At 52.3% G+C, this 14,067-nt stretch overlaps 1 protein-coding gene across 7 annotated transcripts in view; it reads right to left on the bottom strand.

Moving 5' to 3' along the window:
* Window positions 1-574: 574 nt before the first annotated feature.
* The window catches only part of SLC25A25 (solute carrier family 25 member 25), a 36,426-nt gene continuing 22,933 nt past the window's right edge, over window positions 575-14,067 (bottom strand). For 3 of the 7 annotated variants that reach the window (XM_019636992.1, XM_019637007.1, XM_019637042.1), the window contains exons 2-11: window positions 8,205-8,331; window positions 8,030-8,117; window positions 7,357-7,392; window positions 6,986-7,097; window positions 5,604-5,762; window positions 4,189-4,341; window positions 3,745-3,852; window positions 3,477-3,644; window positions 2,776-2,926; window positions 575-2,668 (exon numbers count right to left, since the gene is read on the bottom strand). In XM_019636992.1, coding sequence (XP_019492537.1) covers window positions 2,484-2,668; window positions 2,776-2,926; window positions 3,477-3,644; window positions 3,745-3,852; window positions 4,189-4,341; window positions 5,604-5,762; window positions 6,986-7,097; window positions 7,357-7,392; window positions 8,030-8,117; window positions 8,205-8,331 — 1,287 coding nt within the window. In that variant the 3' untranslated portion in view covers window positions 575-2,483. Of the gene's footprint in view, window positions 2,669-2,775; window positions 2,927-3,476; window positions 3,645-3,744; window positions 3,853-4,188; window positions 4,342-5,603; window positions 5,763-6,985; window positions 7,098-7,356; window positions 7,393-8,029; window positions 8,118-8,204; window positions 8,332-10,624; window positions 10,887-14,067 lie in introns of those variants that run through there. The other 4 variants (XM_019637001.1, XM_019637016.1, XM_019637025.1 and 1 more) reach the window with 3 other exon arrangements.

Raw genomic sequence — 14,067 nt, 5'->3', positions numbered from 1 at the left:
GACAGTCATTTAATGAACATTTTTTTTTTTTTTTTAGCTGAGCCATCCTGCCACCTGTTGGCAGCTCAGCGGCTACTCAGCTCGGGCTGGGACTTGAACCGCTGTTGCTCAGAGCTCACACTCTTGCGCAAGCTCTTAACCAACTGAGCCACTCAGCTGGCCCTTAATGAACATTTTACTGAGTACTTTGTGCATTAGGCACTGTTTTAGGTGCAAACACAGCCTGTTTACAACAGGAAACACAGCCCTGCCCCCTGCGGCCTCATCTTCTGAGGACACAGGTAGAAAGCAAATAAAAAATGTCACGTGGGGCTCTCCAGCATCTGAGTCTGCCCAAGCAGGGCTGAGGGGGCACCACCAGACCCAGCAATCCCAGGGCACTATGGCCTGGTCAGAGCACCCCAAATCCAACGAATGTGCGTTCTAAGAAGGGAGTGTCGCCGAGAGGCCCAGAGGAAGTGGCTTGCTCGTTTTCTGTGAGAAAATTGGGTTCATTTTCTAGCATGTGAGTGCCGCCCTCACCCCCAAACACAAACCACCCAAGCCCAGATCACAAAAATCATGGCTCTGTGCATCAGCTTTGAAACAACTTTATTAGAAGGCTCTTTTAAATGACAGCTTCCAATTTCTCAATTTGCTTTTTCACAAATTCCAGTTATAACTATATTCATATATAAGAATAACTTTTGCATTGATCTTTGCATCCTATTTAAATTGTCCTCATTGGGCCATTCTGGTGGAATGGAAGTACAACTGTGAGGCTGCAGGTTGACCAGCATTACTGAGCAGGGGCAGCAGGTTGGGGGGGCGCTGGGAGGGGGGAGCCCACTTCACAGGTGGGGCGGGGAGCTGGCTGCCCTCTCCTCTAGCCCCATCCCAAACTCACAGTGATAGGCACCTCGCTGCCTCGTAATTCAAAAAGGGTGAAATAAAGAAGTCCTCCCAGTCCAAGAAAGAATTTGGGCTTCCATCTTCAATGGACTTGAGATTTCTCCCACTCTTCCCGCCCCTAATCAAACCCTCAGGTCCTAAGCTTCCTGGGTGCACGCCTGCCCCAACCTGCCAAAGGACAGCTCTCCGAGATCAGGGCCCCTCCCCCCTTGCCTTTCTTCTGTCTTTGGACAGATGTAACATGGGGGCGGGCAGTGGTGGGGAGGGTTGCTCCCATGGCCCCCTTCCTCTCACCCCACCTCTCGGGTGTTGGGAAGGTACAATCAACCATGAACATAAATATGAATACAAAATGAACTTGAAAATGACAGGCTAGTAATTAAACAAATCTATAAAAATAGTTAGGACATAACTCTGTTCAAATAAATACGAAATAAATAGGCTCCAAGCAGTGTGATACGTTGCATCAGTGGAATGTGAGGCTGGTCCCACTTTGTCCCAATGGGGATTGGACATAAATCTCCGGGGGCGTCAGAAACAGACTTGGATGCAGTCAGCCAAGCTATCTATTCCTTGTCTTCCCTCTGGAAGCACAGAACTCGCAAATTTGTCCAGCTTGTCTTACTAAACAAAACCCTTTTCTCAACAATACATAATCAAGGCCTTTAACCCCTCTTTCTTCTCACCAGGGCATACAGACATGGGGCAGAGACTGCCCTGCCCGCTACATCATGCCCCACTGTCCTCATGCCAAAGCGAGGACAGGGGAGCAGTTCTGAGCTGGTACCAGTCCTGACAGAGTCCGGGGCCAGCTCAGAGCACCAGGAGTGCCCCAGCAGCACAGGGCAGAGGCCTTTGGGTTCCAGGACCAACACTCGCCTTCTGGGAAGCCATATGCATGGACACCAGGCAGCCGGCGGTGGGGCTGGGCCCGGGCCCCTGCATGCATTCGCACATCCGGGTGCCCAGCTGCCGGTGAGCTCAGATGAAGGTGAGCACAAAGCGAGGCTCCTCCCTCTTTCCTGCACAACCTCGCCAGAGGTGACACTGGAAGTTAGGAAGTCGGGGTGGTGGACCACCTCTCCCCATGGACTGAGGGGAGAGGAGTGAGAAGGGGTGTGGAGAGTGGGCTGGCAGCCCTCCTACTACATTAAAACAGCAGTGAGGAAGCAAAGTGGGCGCAGGGAAGATGCCCAACAGGCCAGAGGGCGGGGCCCACAGCCAATGTTCTGGGTGCGAGGAGGAGATGGAAGAGCTAAGCTGGCCTCTAAGCCCTGCTGTTTGGCAGCCACCACAGGAAACGTCCTGTCCCTACTGTGCATAAGCCTGTGTCCTGCTGGTCCCCGGACCCGAGGAATACCCGTGGGTCTGCCCTGGAACAGACACGAGGGTCAGCCAGGGTCAGCAGGACAAACCCGGTAGACCGGCCAGCTCTTCTCCCCTCCCTTGTGGGTGCGTCCCAGGGTTTTCACAGCTTGGCTTAAGTCAGCTTAGTGTTGGCACATTCACAGAATGAGATGGCTACACATCCTGGGCCTTGGAGGCCCAGGATCCACGAGTCCGCCAGGCGGGGAGGGCTGCCCTCTGTCCCGTCACCAAGACTGCACGCCTAGGGTGATCTTCAGGTTCTCGTACACCACGTAGCTGATGCTCACAGCTGGGATCACCTTCATGAAGTTGGGGGCCAGCCCCCGGTACAGCCCAAAGGCCCCCTCGGTCCGCAGGATCTGTTTGAAGAGGCTGCTCATGGTCACCTCCGGAGCGCCCTCAATGGAGGCTGCAGGGAGAGAGGACGCAGATCAGAGGCCTTTCGCAAGCTCCTCCCTGGATCCCGACCTGCCCGGCAAGAAGGGCCCCTGGGGCCTGGCCTAGGACCGGCCTTACCTTGGGCCTGCATCCGGGTCCTGACCAGCGCCAGTGGGTAGCTGGCCAGCTGGCCACAGGTGCTGGACATGGTGCCACAGGCCAGGAGCACAAACACGCCAGGGTCTGCACTGTTCACTGCATAGCGCTGTAGCCAGGCATTCTTGAGCGTCTGGAAGTGGAGGGAGGGTAGGGGTGAGCCTCAGTGCCTTCGAGCCCCAGGAAGGGCTTGTGAGGCACTGAGAGGCTAGGGGAGGGAGGTGCTGGGGGGACACAGTTACTGGATCCCCATCACATGGGATCCCTGACGTCACTGTAACCTGACTCGCGTGGGCTGGGCTGGCTGAGCTCCTGGCCTGCCTGCCCTTTGTTTCTGCTGTCACTGGGGATTCCTGGGACAGGGAACAGGGATGAGGTAGGGTCAGCACCCTCCGCCCCAAACATCCTGACTCCTGCCTGTGGTCTACAGTCTGCTGGAGGCCCAGTGAACCCCTGGGAGGGGGGCAGAACCTGGGGGCTGTCAAGGGCAGGCCATGTGACAGGAGACCCTTGCAATGAATAGATGAGTCTGGGACGACACCCTCTTTGTGCTGTGCTGTTCCCTGTCCCAGCCACCCCTAGGAGTCTATCAGGCAGGGGGACAGCAGGCGGGGGCATGGTGAGGAGGGGGTTTCCGAATCTCTCCCACCAGGTTCAAGGGGCCTGAGCCTTCGGGACCTCACCTCGTAGACAGCGAGGTCTATCCCGGCGTAGGGGATGATCCCCAGCATGTTGGGAACGTAGCCTTTGTAGAAGGCAGTCATCCCCTCTCTGGCCAGGATCTTCCTGGCACAGTCCAGCATGCCCGAGTACTGGCCTGTCTTGCGCAGGGCCATCCGGGTCTTCAGAACCTGCAGAACCCAACAGGAGCGACAGACGTGTGAGCACGGCCCACTGCCCACCCTCACCCCCACATGTGCTGCCTGCCCCAGCACCAAGGTAGCCCCTCACCTCCATTGGATAGATGCTGCTCTGGGCGATGGCCCCTGCCAAGGACCCTGCCACAAGTCTCTCATGAATCCTCAGAGTCTCCTGGTCACTCCCAACAAGACGCTTGATCTAGAACAGGAAGCAGACAAACCGATATACCCCAGGGACCAGCGCACCCATCCCTGCCCCACCCTTCCTCGTGCAGCCAGTCAGGTTTAGCTGAGACCTGGTGTCCCTGGCACATATGATGCTCCCCAGAAATGGAAGGAACTGGCCCACAGTGGACATCGCAGTAGAACAGGGTTTGGATCCAAGCCTCCCATATCCCACCTTGCCCTGCTGTCTCTCAGGGACAATGGCTGGCTCAGGGTACTGGGACATCAGCAGGGCAGAGACCTCGACCCAGGGGGAAGCGCAGTAGGCAGCTGCCAATTTGCAACTCTCCATGGAAAGCTGGGTTCTCACCTGCTCATAAGCCATGAATTTGATGGCCGACTCAGGGGCAATTTTGAGGACGTTGATGCCGTTGCCCCGCCAGAGTGACTTGGCCCCTCCCTCGCGAATCATCTGGGTGAAGCCGCCCACAATGCACATGTTGTTGCTGCGAGAAGCGTGGACCTGAGGATGGAGGAACATGTGGTCAGAAAGGACTCAGCGGCCACTGGGCTGCCATCATCCGACAAAGAGCCTCTTCTCACTGGCCCACAGTCAAGGTCAGCAGGCAGGCTCTTCCCTCTCGTATTCTGAAGACTGACTCAGCACTGGCCATGAGAATCAAACATGGCTACTCTAAGTCCAACTAGATCTTACCATGCACCTGCTGTATGCCAACACTGTGCTAAACACCTCCACAAGGACTGCTTTTTAAAGTTATGAAAAAGGAGCTTTTTATTATGGAAAAATTTCAAACACGTACAACAGTACAAAGAATTATTATATAATGAGCTCCCATGAGCCTACAATCAGCTTCAACAATCATGAAACCATGTCCTGGGGCTGCCCCACCCTCACTGGATTACTTTAAATTACATGGAAGGATTGTGTCATTTTACCCAAGTGAAATGCTTTTAATCTCTACAGAATTCCTGGGAATTCCAGGAAGGAAACAAACTGACAAGGCCTTAGGCTCAGAGGAATGAAGTCCTGGGAGTCAGGTGACTTGCCCAAGGTCACATAGCTGTGAGCGTGGGACAGGGTCTGATCCCAGGCCTACAGCTCTCCTCCCTGAACCATTCCACTTTCCTGTTTCAGCACAAGGGGGCTCACATTAGCCGTCCACAGGCTTTGGACAAGGCAGGCCCAGGAGCGCAAAGAGGGGAGGGAAAGGATGATGTCTTTTCTGAGCAGGGCTCCTGGCTCAAAAAGTGCCAGAATACAGGCAAGGTGACAAAGGGGTGACTGGCCACTGTTCAGGTGATGCTAAAGTCCAACAGTACATCCCTGTGCAAACTGATTTTGCAACCCTGCCCCTGACGTTGGTCTAGCTTATCTCTGCCCTATGGACGTGGAGTCGGGCATCCGGCCAAGGCAATGGTGTCTGGTTCAGGTGAGCATTCGCTCATACCACCCATGTGGTGGGGTGGCGCCTCATATGAGATGTGCCTAAAGAAAGGTTCCTGCCACACCCCAGTTCTCACTGGCTTCACCTGTTCACACTATGGCCCTGTAATGTGACCCCTGGATTAAGGGCCTCGGATAAAATTAGATCAGCGATATGCAAAAGGTTACCCAGGCCTGGATCTCATGTTTAATGCTACCTTTGTCTGAGCAATAACTCCAATCTAATTTATTGGGATAGAAAAGTATGGGCTGCAGACAAGGGAGGGGAAACCCACCCACCGAAGAACCCCTGGAGGCGTGGGGCCTGTTTTCTGGCGTACCTGCATGAGCACCTTGAGTCTGTCCAGCGGGGCCGTGCAGGTTCTGGATACAGCCCCCGCCCCACCTCCAGCCACAAGGTGTCTCCACCACATTCCCGTCTGCCTCTCCTCCACGGTGAACTCATCAGGGACTGTCAGATTCTCACCCACATCAAAGATCTGCGAGGAAGACCAACAAAAATGAGACAAGCAGGCTCTGATGCTTGTGGCAAAGCTGCTGGCGGACAGCTAGGTCCATTGCCTTCTACCATCTAGAATGGCTGACACGCCAAGGGATCACACAGGTGGTGAGAATGCCAAGGGCTCTGGGGGAAAACCTGATGCAACCCCTTCCTTTCACTAAGTGAAGGTGACAAAGCTCTGGTCCGTTTGCGGCCTTGGAGAGGCCCAGGTATAAAATTTGAGAGCGCAGCTGGAAGAAAGCAGTTACAAAACCACGTGGACAGCCCTTTCAATTACTGCCAGGGAGCTCCTGCAAAAACAGCTTACAAAGGCAATTTCAGCTGAGGATTACCAGGCTGGCAGTACTGAAAGGATCAAGTCAGGGGTGAAAATTCTCCTGAAACCTGATGTGTAACCAGATCTCACTGGCAGAACATTACGTGTAAGGCCTCAGCAAATATGAGAGGGCTGCAAGGCCTGCGTAAGACCTTCTCTTCTGGGTGGCATCCTGGCTGCTCAGACAGGGCCAGCTCCTCGCCAACCCTGGGGCTGCAGGCCAGACCCACAGCTTAGCTTGCTCCTGTCCTGGGGGCATTCCACTTAATTTCACCCAACAACGACACCAGGAGTTCCCAGAGGGTGAGGCCCTGGCCTGGGGACTGTGGGAGACAGACCAGGAGGAGCACCTCTGGCTTCCCCTCCCAGAGCTGACAGTCTAGGGTGAATAAGACTAAAATCGAGGGGGTGCTCAGCAAGGACGAGCACAAAGGGGGCTCGAGGGCAGGTGGGGTGTCAATGTGGCCACTGCCAGTGAGGGGGCAGAGCTGTATTTTTCCATGACAGCTTTGATGGGTGAAAAATGGTGGGTATGCAATGGTGGGAATGTATTCTTTAGCCAGAGAGAGAAAGGACACAAAATGGGGTGGTGAGGGAGAAACCTAACACCTGTACCATTTGTTCTCTGTCGACTGCCCATCCCCCACTCATGCCAGGAAGGCTCACATTGGCTTTGGGAGAATAAGGGGGATCAAGGGAGGGGTGGGAGTGGGCCTTGAAGAACAGGCAGCTCGGGGGGCATGGAGGGCACCCCTGGCAGAGGAACCCAGTGTTTCAGGTGGGTTCAGGTGGGCCGGCATGTGGGAAACAGAGGCAAGCCAGGACCCTCAGCCCCAGCCCCGGGATGGGGATGGATGCTGGGCGAAGGGGACCTTGTGGCTCACCGTGGAATGCTTCCAGTACAGGATGATCTCAGGGATGTTTTCCACAGGATGCAGAAGATGATAGTCTCGCCACTCGTTCCAGTCGATAGTCATTGTGCCGTTTTTATCCATGCTGCAAGAGGAAGGTATGGTTGCCCACATGTAAACAGGCCCCATCTGTCAGCCGTGCTTCCCACCTCCAGGTGAGCCGAGGGCAGGCGTGTGGCCATCGAGGAAACCACAGAAGGCGCCTGCCTCTGCCCCGCAGAAGGCAAGATGGCTCCACACCCCACTTTGTACAAAAATGGATATAACGGTCCACAGGAACCCCGTTCTGACCAGGCACAGAGGTTAAGGAGGGAGGCGGTCACCAGGGTGACATGGATACTTACTAGGTGACAGGGCCCCAGAAGTGGCCCGTTCGTATTCTGACAGACAGACAAAGGAGGATGCAGAGGAGAGAGGAGAAACAACACAAATAAGTGCTCCGAGCGGATGTTAGTGACACAGACACACAGCACAGCACGAGGACGCAGTAGCCCGGCAGCGGGCACAGGAGGCTGCTGGGCCCCAGGGATGTGGGGAGGCTCAGCAGGGAGAGGACGCTGCTGCTGGGGCTACTCTGTATGACTTCCCAGCCCAGCGACAACTGTGCTATCCCCCAGGCCTACCGCTCATCTTCACCCCGTCTGCTGGGCAGCACATCTAATTGATTACGTTCTCACATCCACCTTAAGTGGAGTGCTGCCATGCGAGTCCCTTCCCTGTCAAGACCAGGCAGAGAAGGGTGTTCCTCGCTTGCCTTTCACCTACTTGAAATCTCCCCAACTAGCCTTTTCTCTTTGTGGGGCACTGGAACATTTCCAAGTGATCTGTAACTCTTCAAACGAGAGCTGACCTGGAGCCTGAGGAGGGGTTACTTATTCATCCCTTCAAACTACCAGAAGCCAGAGTTCAGAGAACATGGTCAGTGCAGTGAAGGGTAACACAGAGTTAGTCCAAGAACCTTTCTTTCATCACACTGTATTTCATTAAACCAAATACAGGGGCTGGCTAAGCACTCACCTCTTAAGAATTTTTTCTGCCTGTTGTTCAGATATCTTGACGCCCAGGTCCCGCAGGGACTGCATGATCTCCTGAGCATCGATTCTCCCTGTAACAACAGAGGCTGTGAGCCAGGAGCCAGGCCCACGGAAAACCCACGAGTGGGCCTGCTCCTGGCTCTGGAGGCGACGCTCACCATCATTCTTTTTGTCCAAACTCTTGAACACCAGCCTCAGTTTCTTCTCGTGATCTTGGAGATAGTGGACGAACTCTTCAAAGTCTAGCTGCCCATCGAGGTCTTTATCACCAGCTTGTACAATTTTCTATGAAACAAAAGTAAGATTTCCTCCTTTAGCTCAGGCACCAGCTTGTGCTGTACCCTCCCCCAGGAAACTGTGCTAACCCATGAACAGAGGTGGCCCCAATGGCCGAGACACTTCCCCTGCTCTACTCCCGAAGTCACCACTTAGATCCCCAAGCCAATCAAGAGCCCACCCTGCTTCCCTCGAGGGCAAAGAGGAAAAGGGAGGCCCCCCTGGAGGAGCCCTGCAGAGAGAGGCCAACAGTGGCGGGCTTGGCACATTCCCAAGACCAACTTGCTGTACTGCCAGGGTCAGCTGCCTGGCTCCCCTGCAGGCTGTCCCTGGTGCCGGGCCTCAGCCCACATGCTCATGCCCAAATGTGTGAATGGCCTTGGAGCGCCACATTCCATCAGGAACTCTGCAGCTTGCTCTTTTTAATCCTACAAGTGGCAGTGGCCCAAGAACAACTGGGTAGCCAGGGTGAAGGTATGGGGCAGAGCTGGCCCTTGCCAATGCCTGCTTGGCAGAAACACTGCCAGAGGGAACTCTGGAGGCCGGTGGATGCAGTAGGAGCCACAGGGAGTTATTCTTGGGCATGTGCTTGATGGCGCTGCCAATCTCTGATCTCAGGGGAGCCTGATGATACAAGCGACTTCAGCTCCCTCAACCAAGCAGAGAAGTAGGGCAGCTCTATTTACTTTAGTGGCCCAAGAAGGCTTGAAAAAACCCTGTTCCTTGACAGTGAGGTTCCAAGCCATGGATGGGTCCTGCTAAATGCGTTACTTTTAGCAACCCGCTGAATCCACGCAAAAACAGCTCTAGGAGGTAGGCACTATCATTTCCCCCACTTGACAGAAAAGGAAACAGAAGCTCAGAGAGGGTAAGCCATTTATCCAAGGCCACACGGCTAGGGAAGTGGTGGGAGGGATTCAGGCTGAGCCGGCTGGACGCCTGAGCCACCTCCCTAAAGATCCTGCTGCCACCCTAAAGGGTAATCTCAAGAAGGTGGGAGACACACATGAGTCACTCCAACTCAGCAACACCCCAAAACTAGGGCTGAGAATCTCCTAAGGAAAATGGTTATAGTCTTCTTGTGTTGAGCAATTCTCAGTGAGAAATCCATTCGCTGTCCACAAGCCAATATGGGTTTCAAAGTCTTCTGAGCCAGTGGGTTTGGAAATTGATGGACCATTGGCTAGCTGGCGCTCACCAACGATTACAATCAGTCTCTCTCTGCACCACCTGATGATGGCTCTCTGTCACTGCTCAGCCACCAAGGGTTGCTAGGAGGAGGCCTGGGCAGATACCTAACATGATCCAAAGAACAATATAGCGGGTGTGGCTGGAATGTGAGACCAATGCTGGTAAGTATTTTATCTACTATCTGGAGTGATGTTAACTTCCTGCACGCATCTGTGCTCTCAGCCAAGAATGACACAAATTACCTATAGGGCTATCACTCTAGATTTATGACAGGAGCTGAAATAGAATCTACATATCATTTAGGGAGGAGGTGAATGGTAGGCACGAAGCTCTTGGGCATTTGGTTGTTCTGCCACCAACGCGAGGCATGCACCTTACTGGGGCGGGTGCCCTGTGATACAGACAACCCAAGGATGTGCTCACTGCAGCTGATTTCAAAATATTCTCTAAGTTCTTGCTTGTGCCTCAGACAACTGGGCCGGCTTTCTGTCTCCTTCCTAGGATATGCGAATCACCATCGCCTGCACACCATACGACCTCATCTGCTATCAGGAGCACTGGGGGGGACAGCATGGGATCGGATTAACAGAGAAGCTGGGGTGCCCCTTTAGGAGGCAAGCAACCCCCCCAGTCTGTAGCTGTTTCCCCATCTTTAAAATGGTAATGATTTCTGCTCCAAAGGGATGTCTGGGAGGCTCCCCTCGCCTTGCACATTGGTCTGTCTCACCCAGGTCAAGCCCTGCCAGATCCAGCCTCTGTAGCTAAGGTCCCAACTCCTGGACCTCCAACGAGAAACCTCAGAGAAACAGCCTGGCAGCAGCTGGATTATACCCCCCTTCTCAGGAACCCCCCTCCCACCCCCCAACAAGAGAATTCCTTTCCACCTCTCCCACGAGTGCCTTCCCTATAATTCCAGCCTTCCCTGGAAGTCACATGAATGCCAGTCATTCTTGTGACGTAGCCCTTTTGCCGGCTAAAGCCACAAGAAAAGTAGGGAAAAAAACTTGCAGATTTCACACGTGTCCCCCTACCAGCACTCATCCATTCACTCAACAAACACTGATAAAATGCCCACGGCCTTTCACGTCCTGGCATGGCACCCCGTACAGACCTGCTTCCACTGGCGGAAGGTGGAGAACTCCTGGGAGGGGATAAAGACACTGAGTTTGAAGATGGACTTCAGCTCGGCGGGGAGCCCCTTGGACTCAAAGTACTGGAACTCGGTCTGGGCCTCCCCCATGAGTGGCACATACAGGCACAGGCAGAGCATGCTGACAGGGACTGCCGGTGCTCAGCTGTTTCCCGCCACTGGAGCAAGTTCTGGCGGCGTGAAGAGTGGGGAATGCTGCCCGCCCAGCAAACTTGCACAAGATATGCTGGGGCGTAGCTGTCATTGGCTGCTCAAACCCCGCCCTTTTACTTAATTGAAAAAAGTCTGCCCACTCTAAATCCAGACAAGGGCCAATGAGCACAGGCCTCTAGATTGCTCAAGAGAAGGGGTGTAAAGATCAGGACTGACGTCAGTCAGCTGCTCTCCGAGTTAACTCTTTAGCGGCGGGCAGGGCGCTCTGCTCAAACAAACATTCACCCTCTGGCTGCCAACCCCTCCAAATGAACAAACAGCTTTCAGCCTTGTTTTTCCACAAGGTCCCCAAACACGTCACAAAATACGGTGGTTTTCTCCCCTTTGTCAATCATTCCCAACAGAAAAATAAGTGGATAAGATCGAATCAATGCTCGCTGACAAGGGGCCCAGTTTAGTTGTGAGGGTAGAATCCTGGGAGCGGGGGTAGCTGAGGGCCCCCAGCCATCCATGAAGTGGCTCTACTGTACTCTTATTCATCCGCAGGGGAGCCGCTCCCCCCCCCCCAATCCCTCAGCTGGCTGAGCCCTGGAATCAGGGCTGCCTTGGCCACACAGCCTTCTAGGCACAGCTCCGGCCAGTTCCAGTGACCTTTCCCAGGCCACTCCACACTGTGAGCACCCCAGAACCCATCATTCCCCTGCAGGCTTCCCCGGGGTTCCCACAGCACTGAAGAGCTGATATGATAGGTGCAGGAAGAGGACAGGCTAGGCTAAAAGGTCATTGCACGGAGGGGCTCGTTGACCCTGGGGTCATCCAGGGCCTCACTTAAGACCCACAGAGGTAGTCCTCAGAGCCCACATTCACTCGGAACACCGGGCAGCTCAGTCTAATTGTAGCTTTCTGGCCTAGAACTGTGCTGTTCAACATGGACATTGTTAAACTTGAAATTAATTGAAAGGAAATGAAAAATTCAGTTTCTCAGTGGCATGGCCCCAGTTCAAGTTCTCCACAGCCACAGGTACTCACTGAACACGCCCATCATCACAGAAAGTTCTACTGGGCAACACTGCTCTAGAATGGCCCTCTGAGGTGAGGCTGAGAGAAAATCTCAGGTCCTGGAAAGTCAAGATGTGATCTTTACTCCAGGGTGATCCTCTCCAGGGCAGCCTGCAATTTCTACCTCATTCCTTCCCCACAGAAAGGAGAGATTTGTGCTGCGGAGGAAGAGACGCATCACCAGGATGAACGGGAATGGGTCTCGCCTTGCTCCTGCTGCGGTGTTCTACTTCCTAATATAGACCAAATCGCCTACCAGGAGGCGTGAAAATGGATGGCTATCATTGGAAGATCGACAAAAGTAAAAGGAGTTTCTTAATGTGCTAAAAAGCTTTTTGTGGAGAACCTGAAGAAGGGATTTTAAAATAAGATGCTGATGCTTACGTACAATATTATGAAACAGATTTATTAACTTATATGACATTTCAGCCCTTCTAAAAGAGATCTGATGGTGAGTCTGTACAGACAGGTATTGGGCTGCACTAGGAGGTCCAGTGAGGTATCCAGAGGCAGCTCAGGGCTGTCCAGGTGGGTTCCTGCTCAGCCTCCACCTAAACCCCATGACACTCAGCTGTCTTGTATGCTGTCCAATCCAGAACATACTGCTTTGGGGCTATTTTTACATACATCTTATCTCTACTATTGGGATCCTTGAAGGAAGGAGGTGACTGCTCAAACCTGTGTGCCTCCTGCTGTGGAAGGAGCCTTGCCTTGATCATGGAAGGTGCTAGATATAAGCAGTTTCTGAATGAACGAATTGGGCTTGATAGGCCTCTAAGATGCCAACAAGCTAAGAGACCACTTGAGGAAGCCCTCAGGTTTTATTTTATCCACCTCAACGAGATAATGTATTATTATTTATTTATTTTAAAGGAGGTTCACATTTATAAATAAAAGAGCCGAATTTTAAAATGTTGATGTTCCTTTGTTAAATTATTCATGTTTACTTCTGAAACAAAAAATAAATTACAGATCTGTTTAAGTATCTCACTTCGAAGATGACTGTAGTCATTCCAATACAAAATGGAAAGTATTTTGACTGACCCAATACAAAATGGGAAGTATTTTGACTGAATAAATTAGTTGTTAACTGGAGACGTTCATTTCCTAATAAAATGTATTTTTTCAAATAATTTTGGTAGTTATAACTATACCATTGAGGTTTTTTTTTATTTTCGTACCATTGAGTTTTATGATGCATTTACAAAACAAATCTGAGACAAAATTTGAAAACAATACCAAATAAAACTGAAACCTGTATTCAATACATAAAGAAAAATTATTAAAATTTTATCAAATAAGAGTAACTAATTTCTAGAAAAACCAGCATGGAATCTCCTTGACGATAACAAAGCTCATTATGTTACAGACCAATGGTATCACGTGTTCTCTGAAAAATTCTGCACATGCCTGTCAAGATGCTATTTCACAACGCTAATGTTAATTCTCTTCCAATGTTAATTTTTAAAAAGCGTTTTAACTCATTTTTATGTTGCAACTGTGATCAAGTCCAATGGAATGTCTTCACTGGACAAACGTAAATTGGCATTTAACCACCCACCCTTCTGAGTTTCATAGGTCACCCGCAACTCCATTTTCACACATAAACTGGGGATTCTTCCCAAGTAAGCCCATCTCCGGGCGCCTCGTGTCCAAAGCACATGCTTCTTCTCTGGAATTATAGACAGTGGGGCCCTGAGGGGCTCTGGGGTCACCCCTTAATCTCTGAGGTGAGCAAACAGGCCAGGAGGTCACCTGGTTTGCCTAGGCCCCAGAGCCTGGTGGTGGTGGTGGGGCTGAGCCTCACCCAGGGCCTGGCTCTTGTTACAACGGCACCCAAAGGCAACACTGCAGAAAGATTTCAGAATTCAGTTCCCAAAGAACACCTGTAAGGCTGACACTGGGAATTACAGTAATGCACCTCAAACTGGAAGATGGCAAGTGTGTGGGAAAGGAGTAATCGGAGCAAGTTTCAACTTAGCCTTAGCTAAAAAACAACAAAAGCCCCGTATCTGTGTCACGGCTTCAAAACACATGTATAAGAAATACAAATAAGGAAGACTAAAGCAGGGCTCGGGTTTGGTCCTAATGCTTCACACCAGCTCAGGCTCTTTAAGATCGCGGAGTAGCTTGTTTTCTCGCGCTCTCGCTCCCTCTCCCACTCTCTCTGTCTCTCTGTCTCTCTCTCTCTC

This window comes from Hipposideros armiger, unplaced genomic scaffold (genome assembly GCF_001890085.2).
Source record: "Hipposideros armiger isolate ML-2016 unplaced genomic scaffold, ASM189008v1 scaffold_3, whole genome shotgun sequence".
Classification (NCBI taxonomy): Eukaryota; Metazoa; Chordata; class Mammalia; order Chiroptera; family Hipposideridae; genus Hipposideros; species Hipposideros armiger.
Note: the sequence above shows the minus strand (reverse complement) of the source record. Positions and strands in the feature narration are given on the sequence as shown.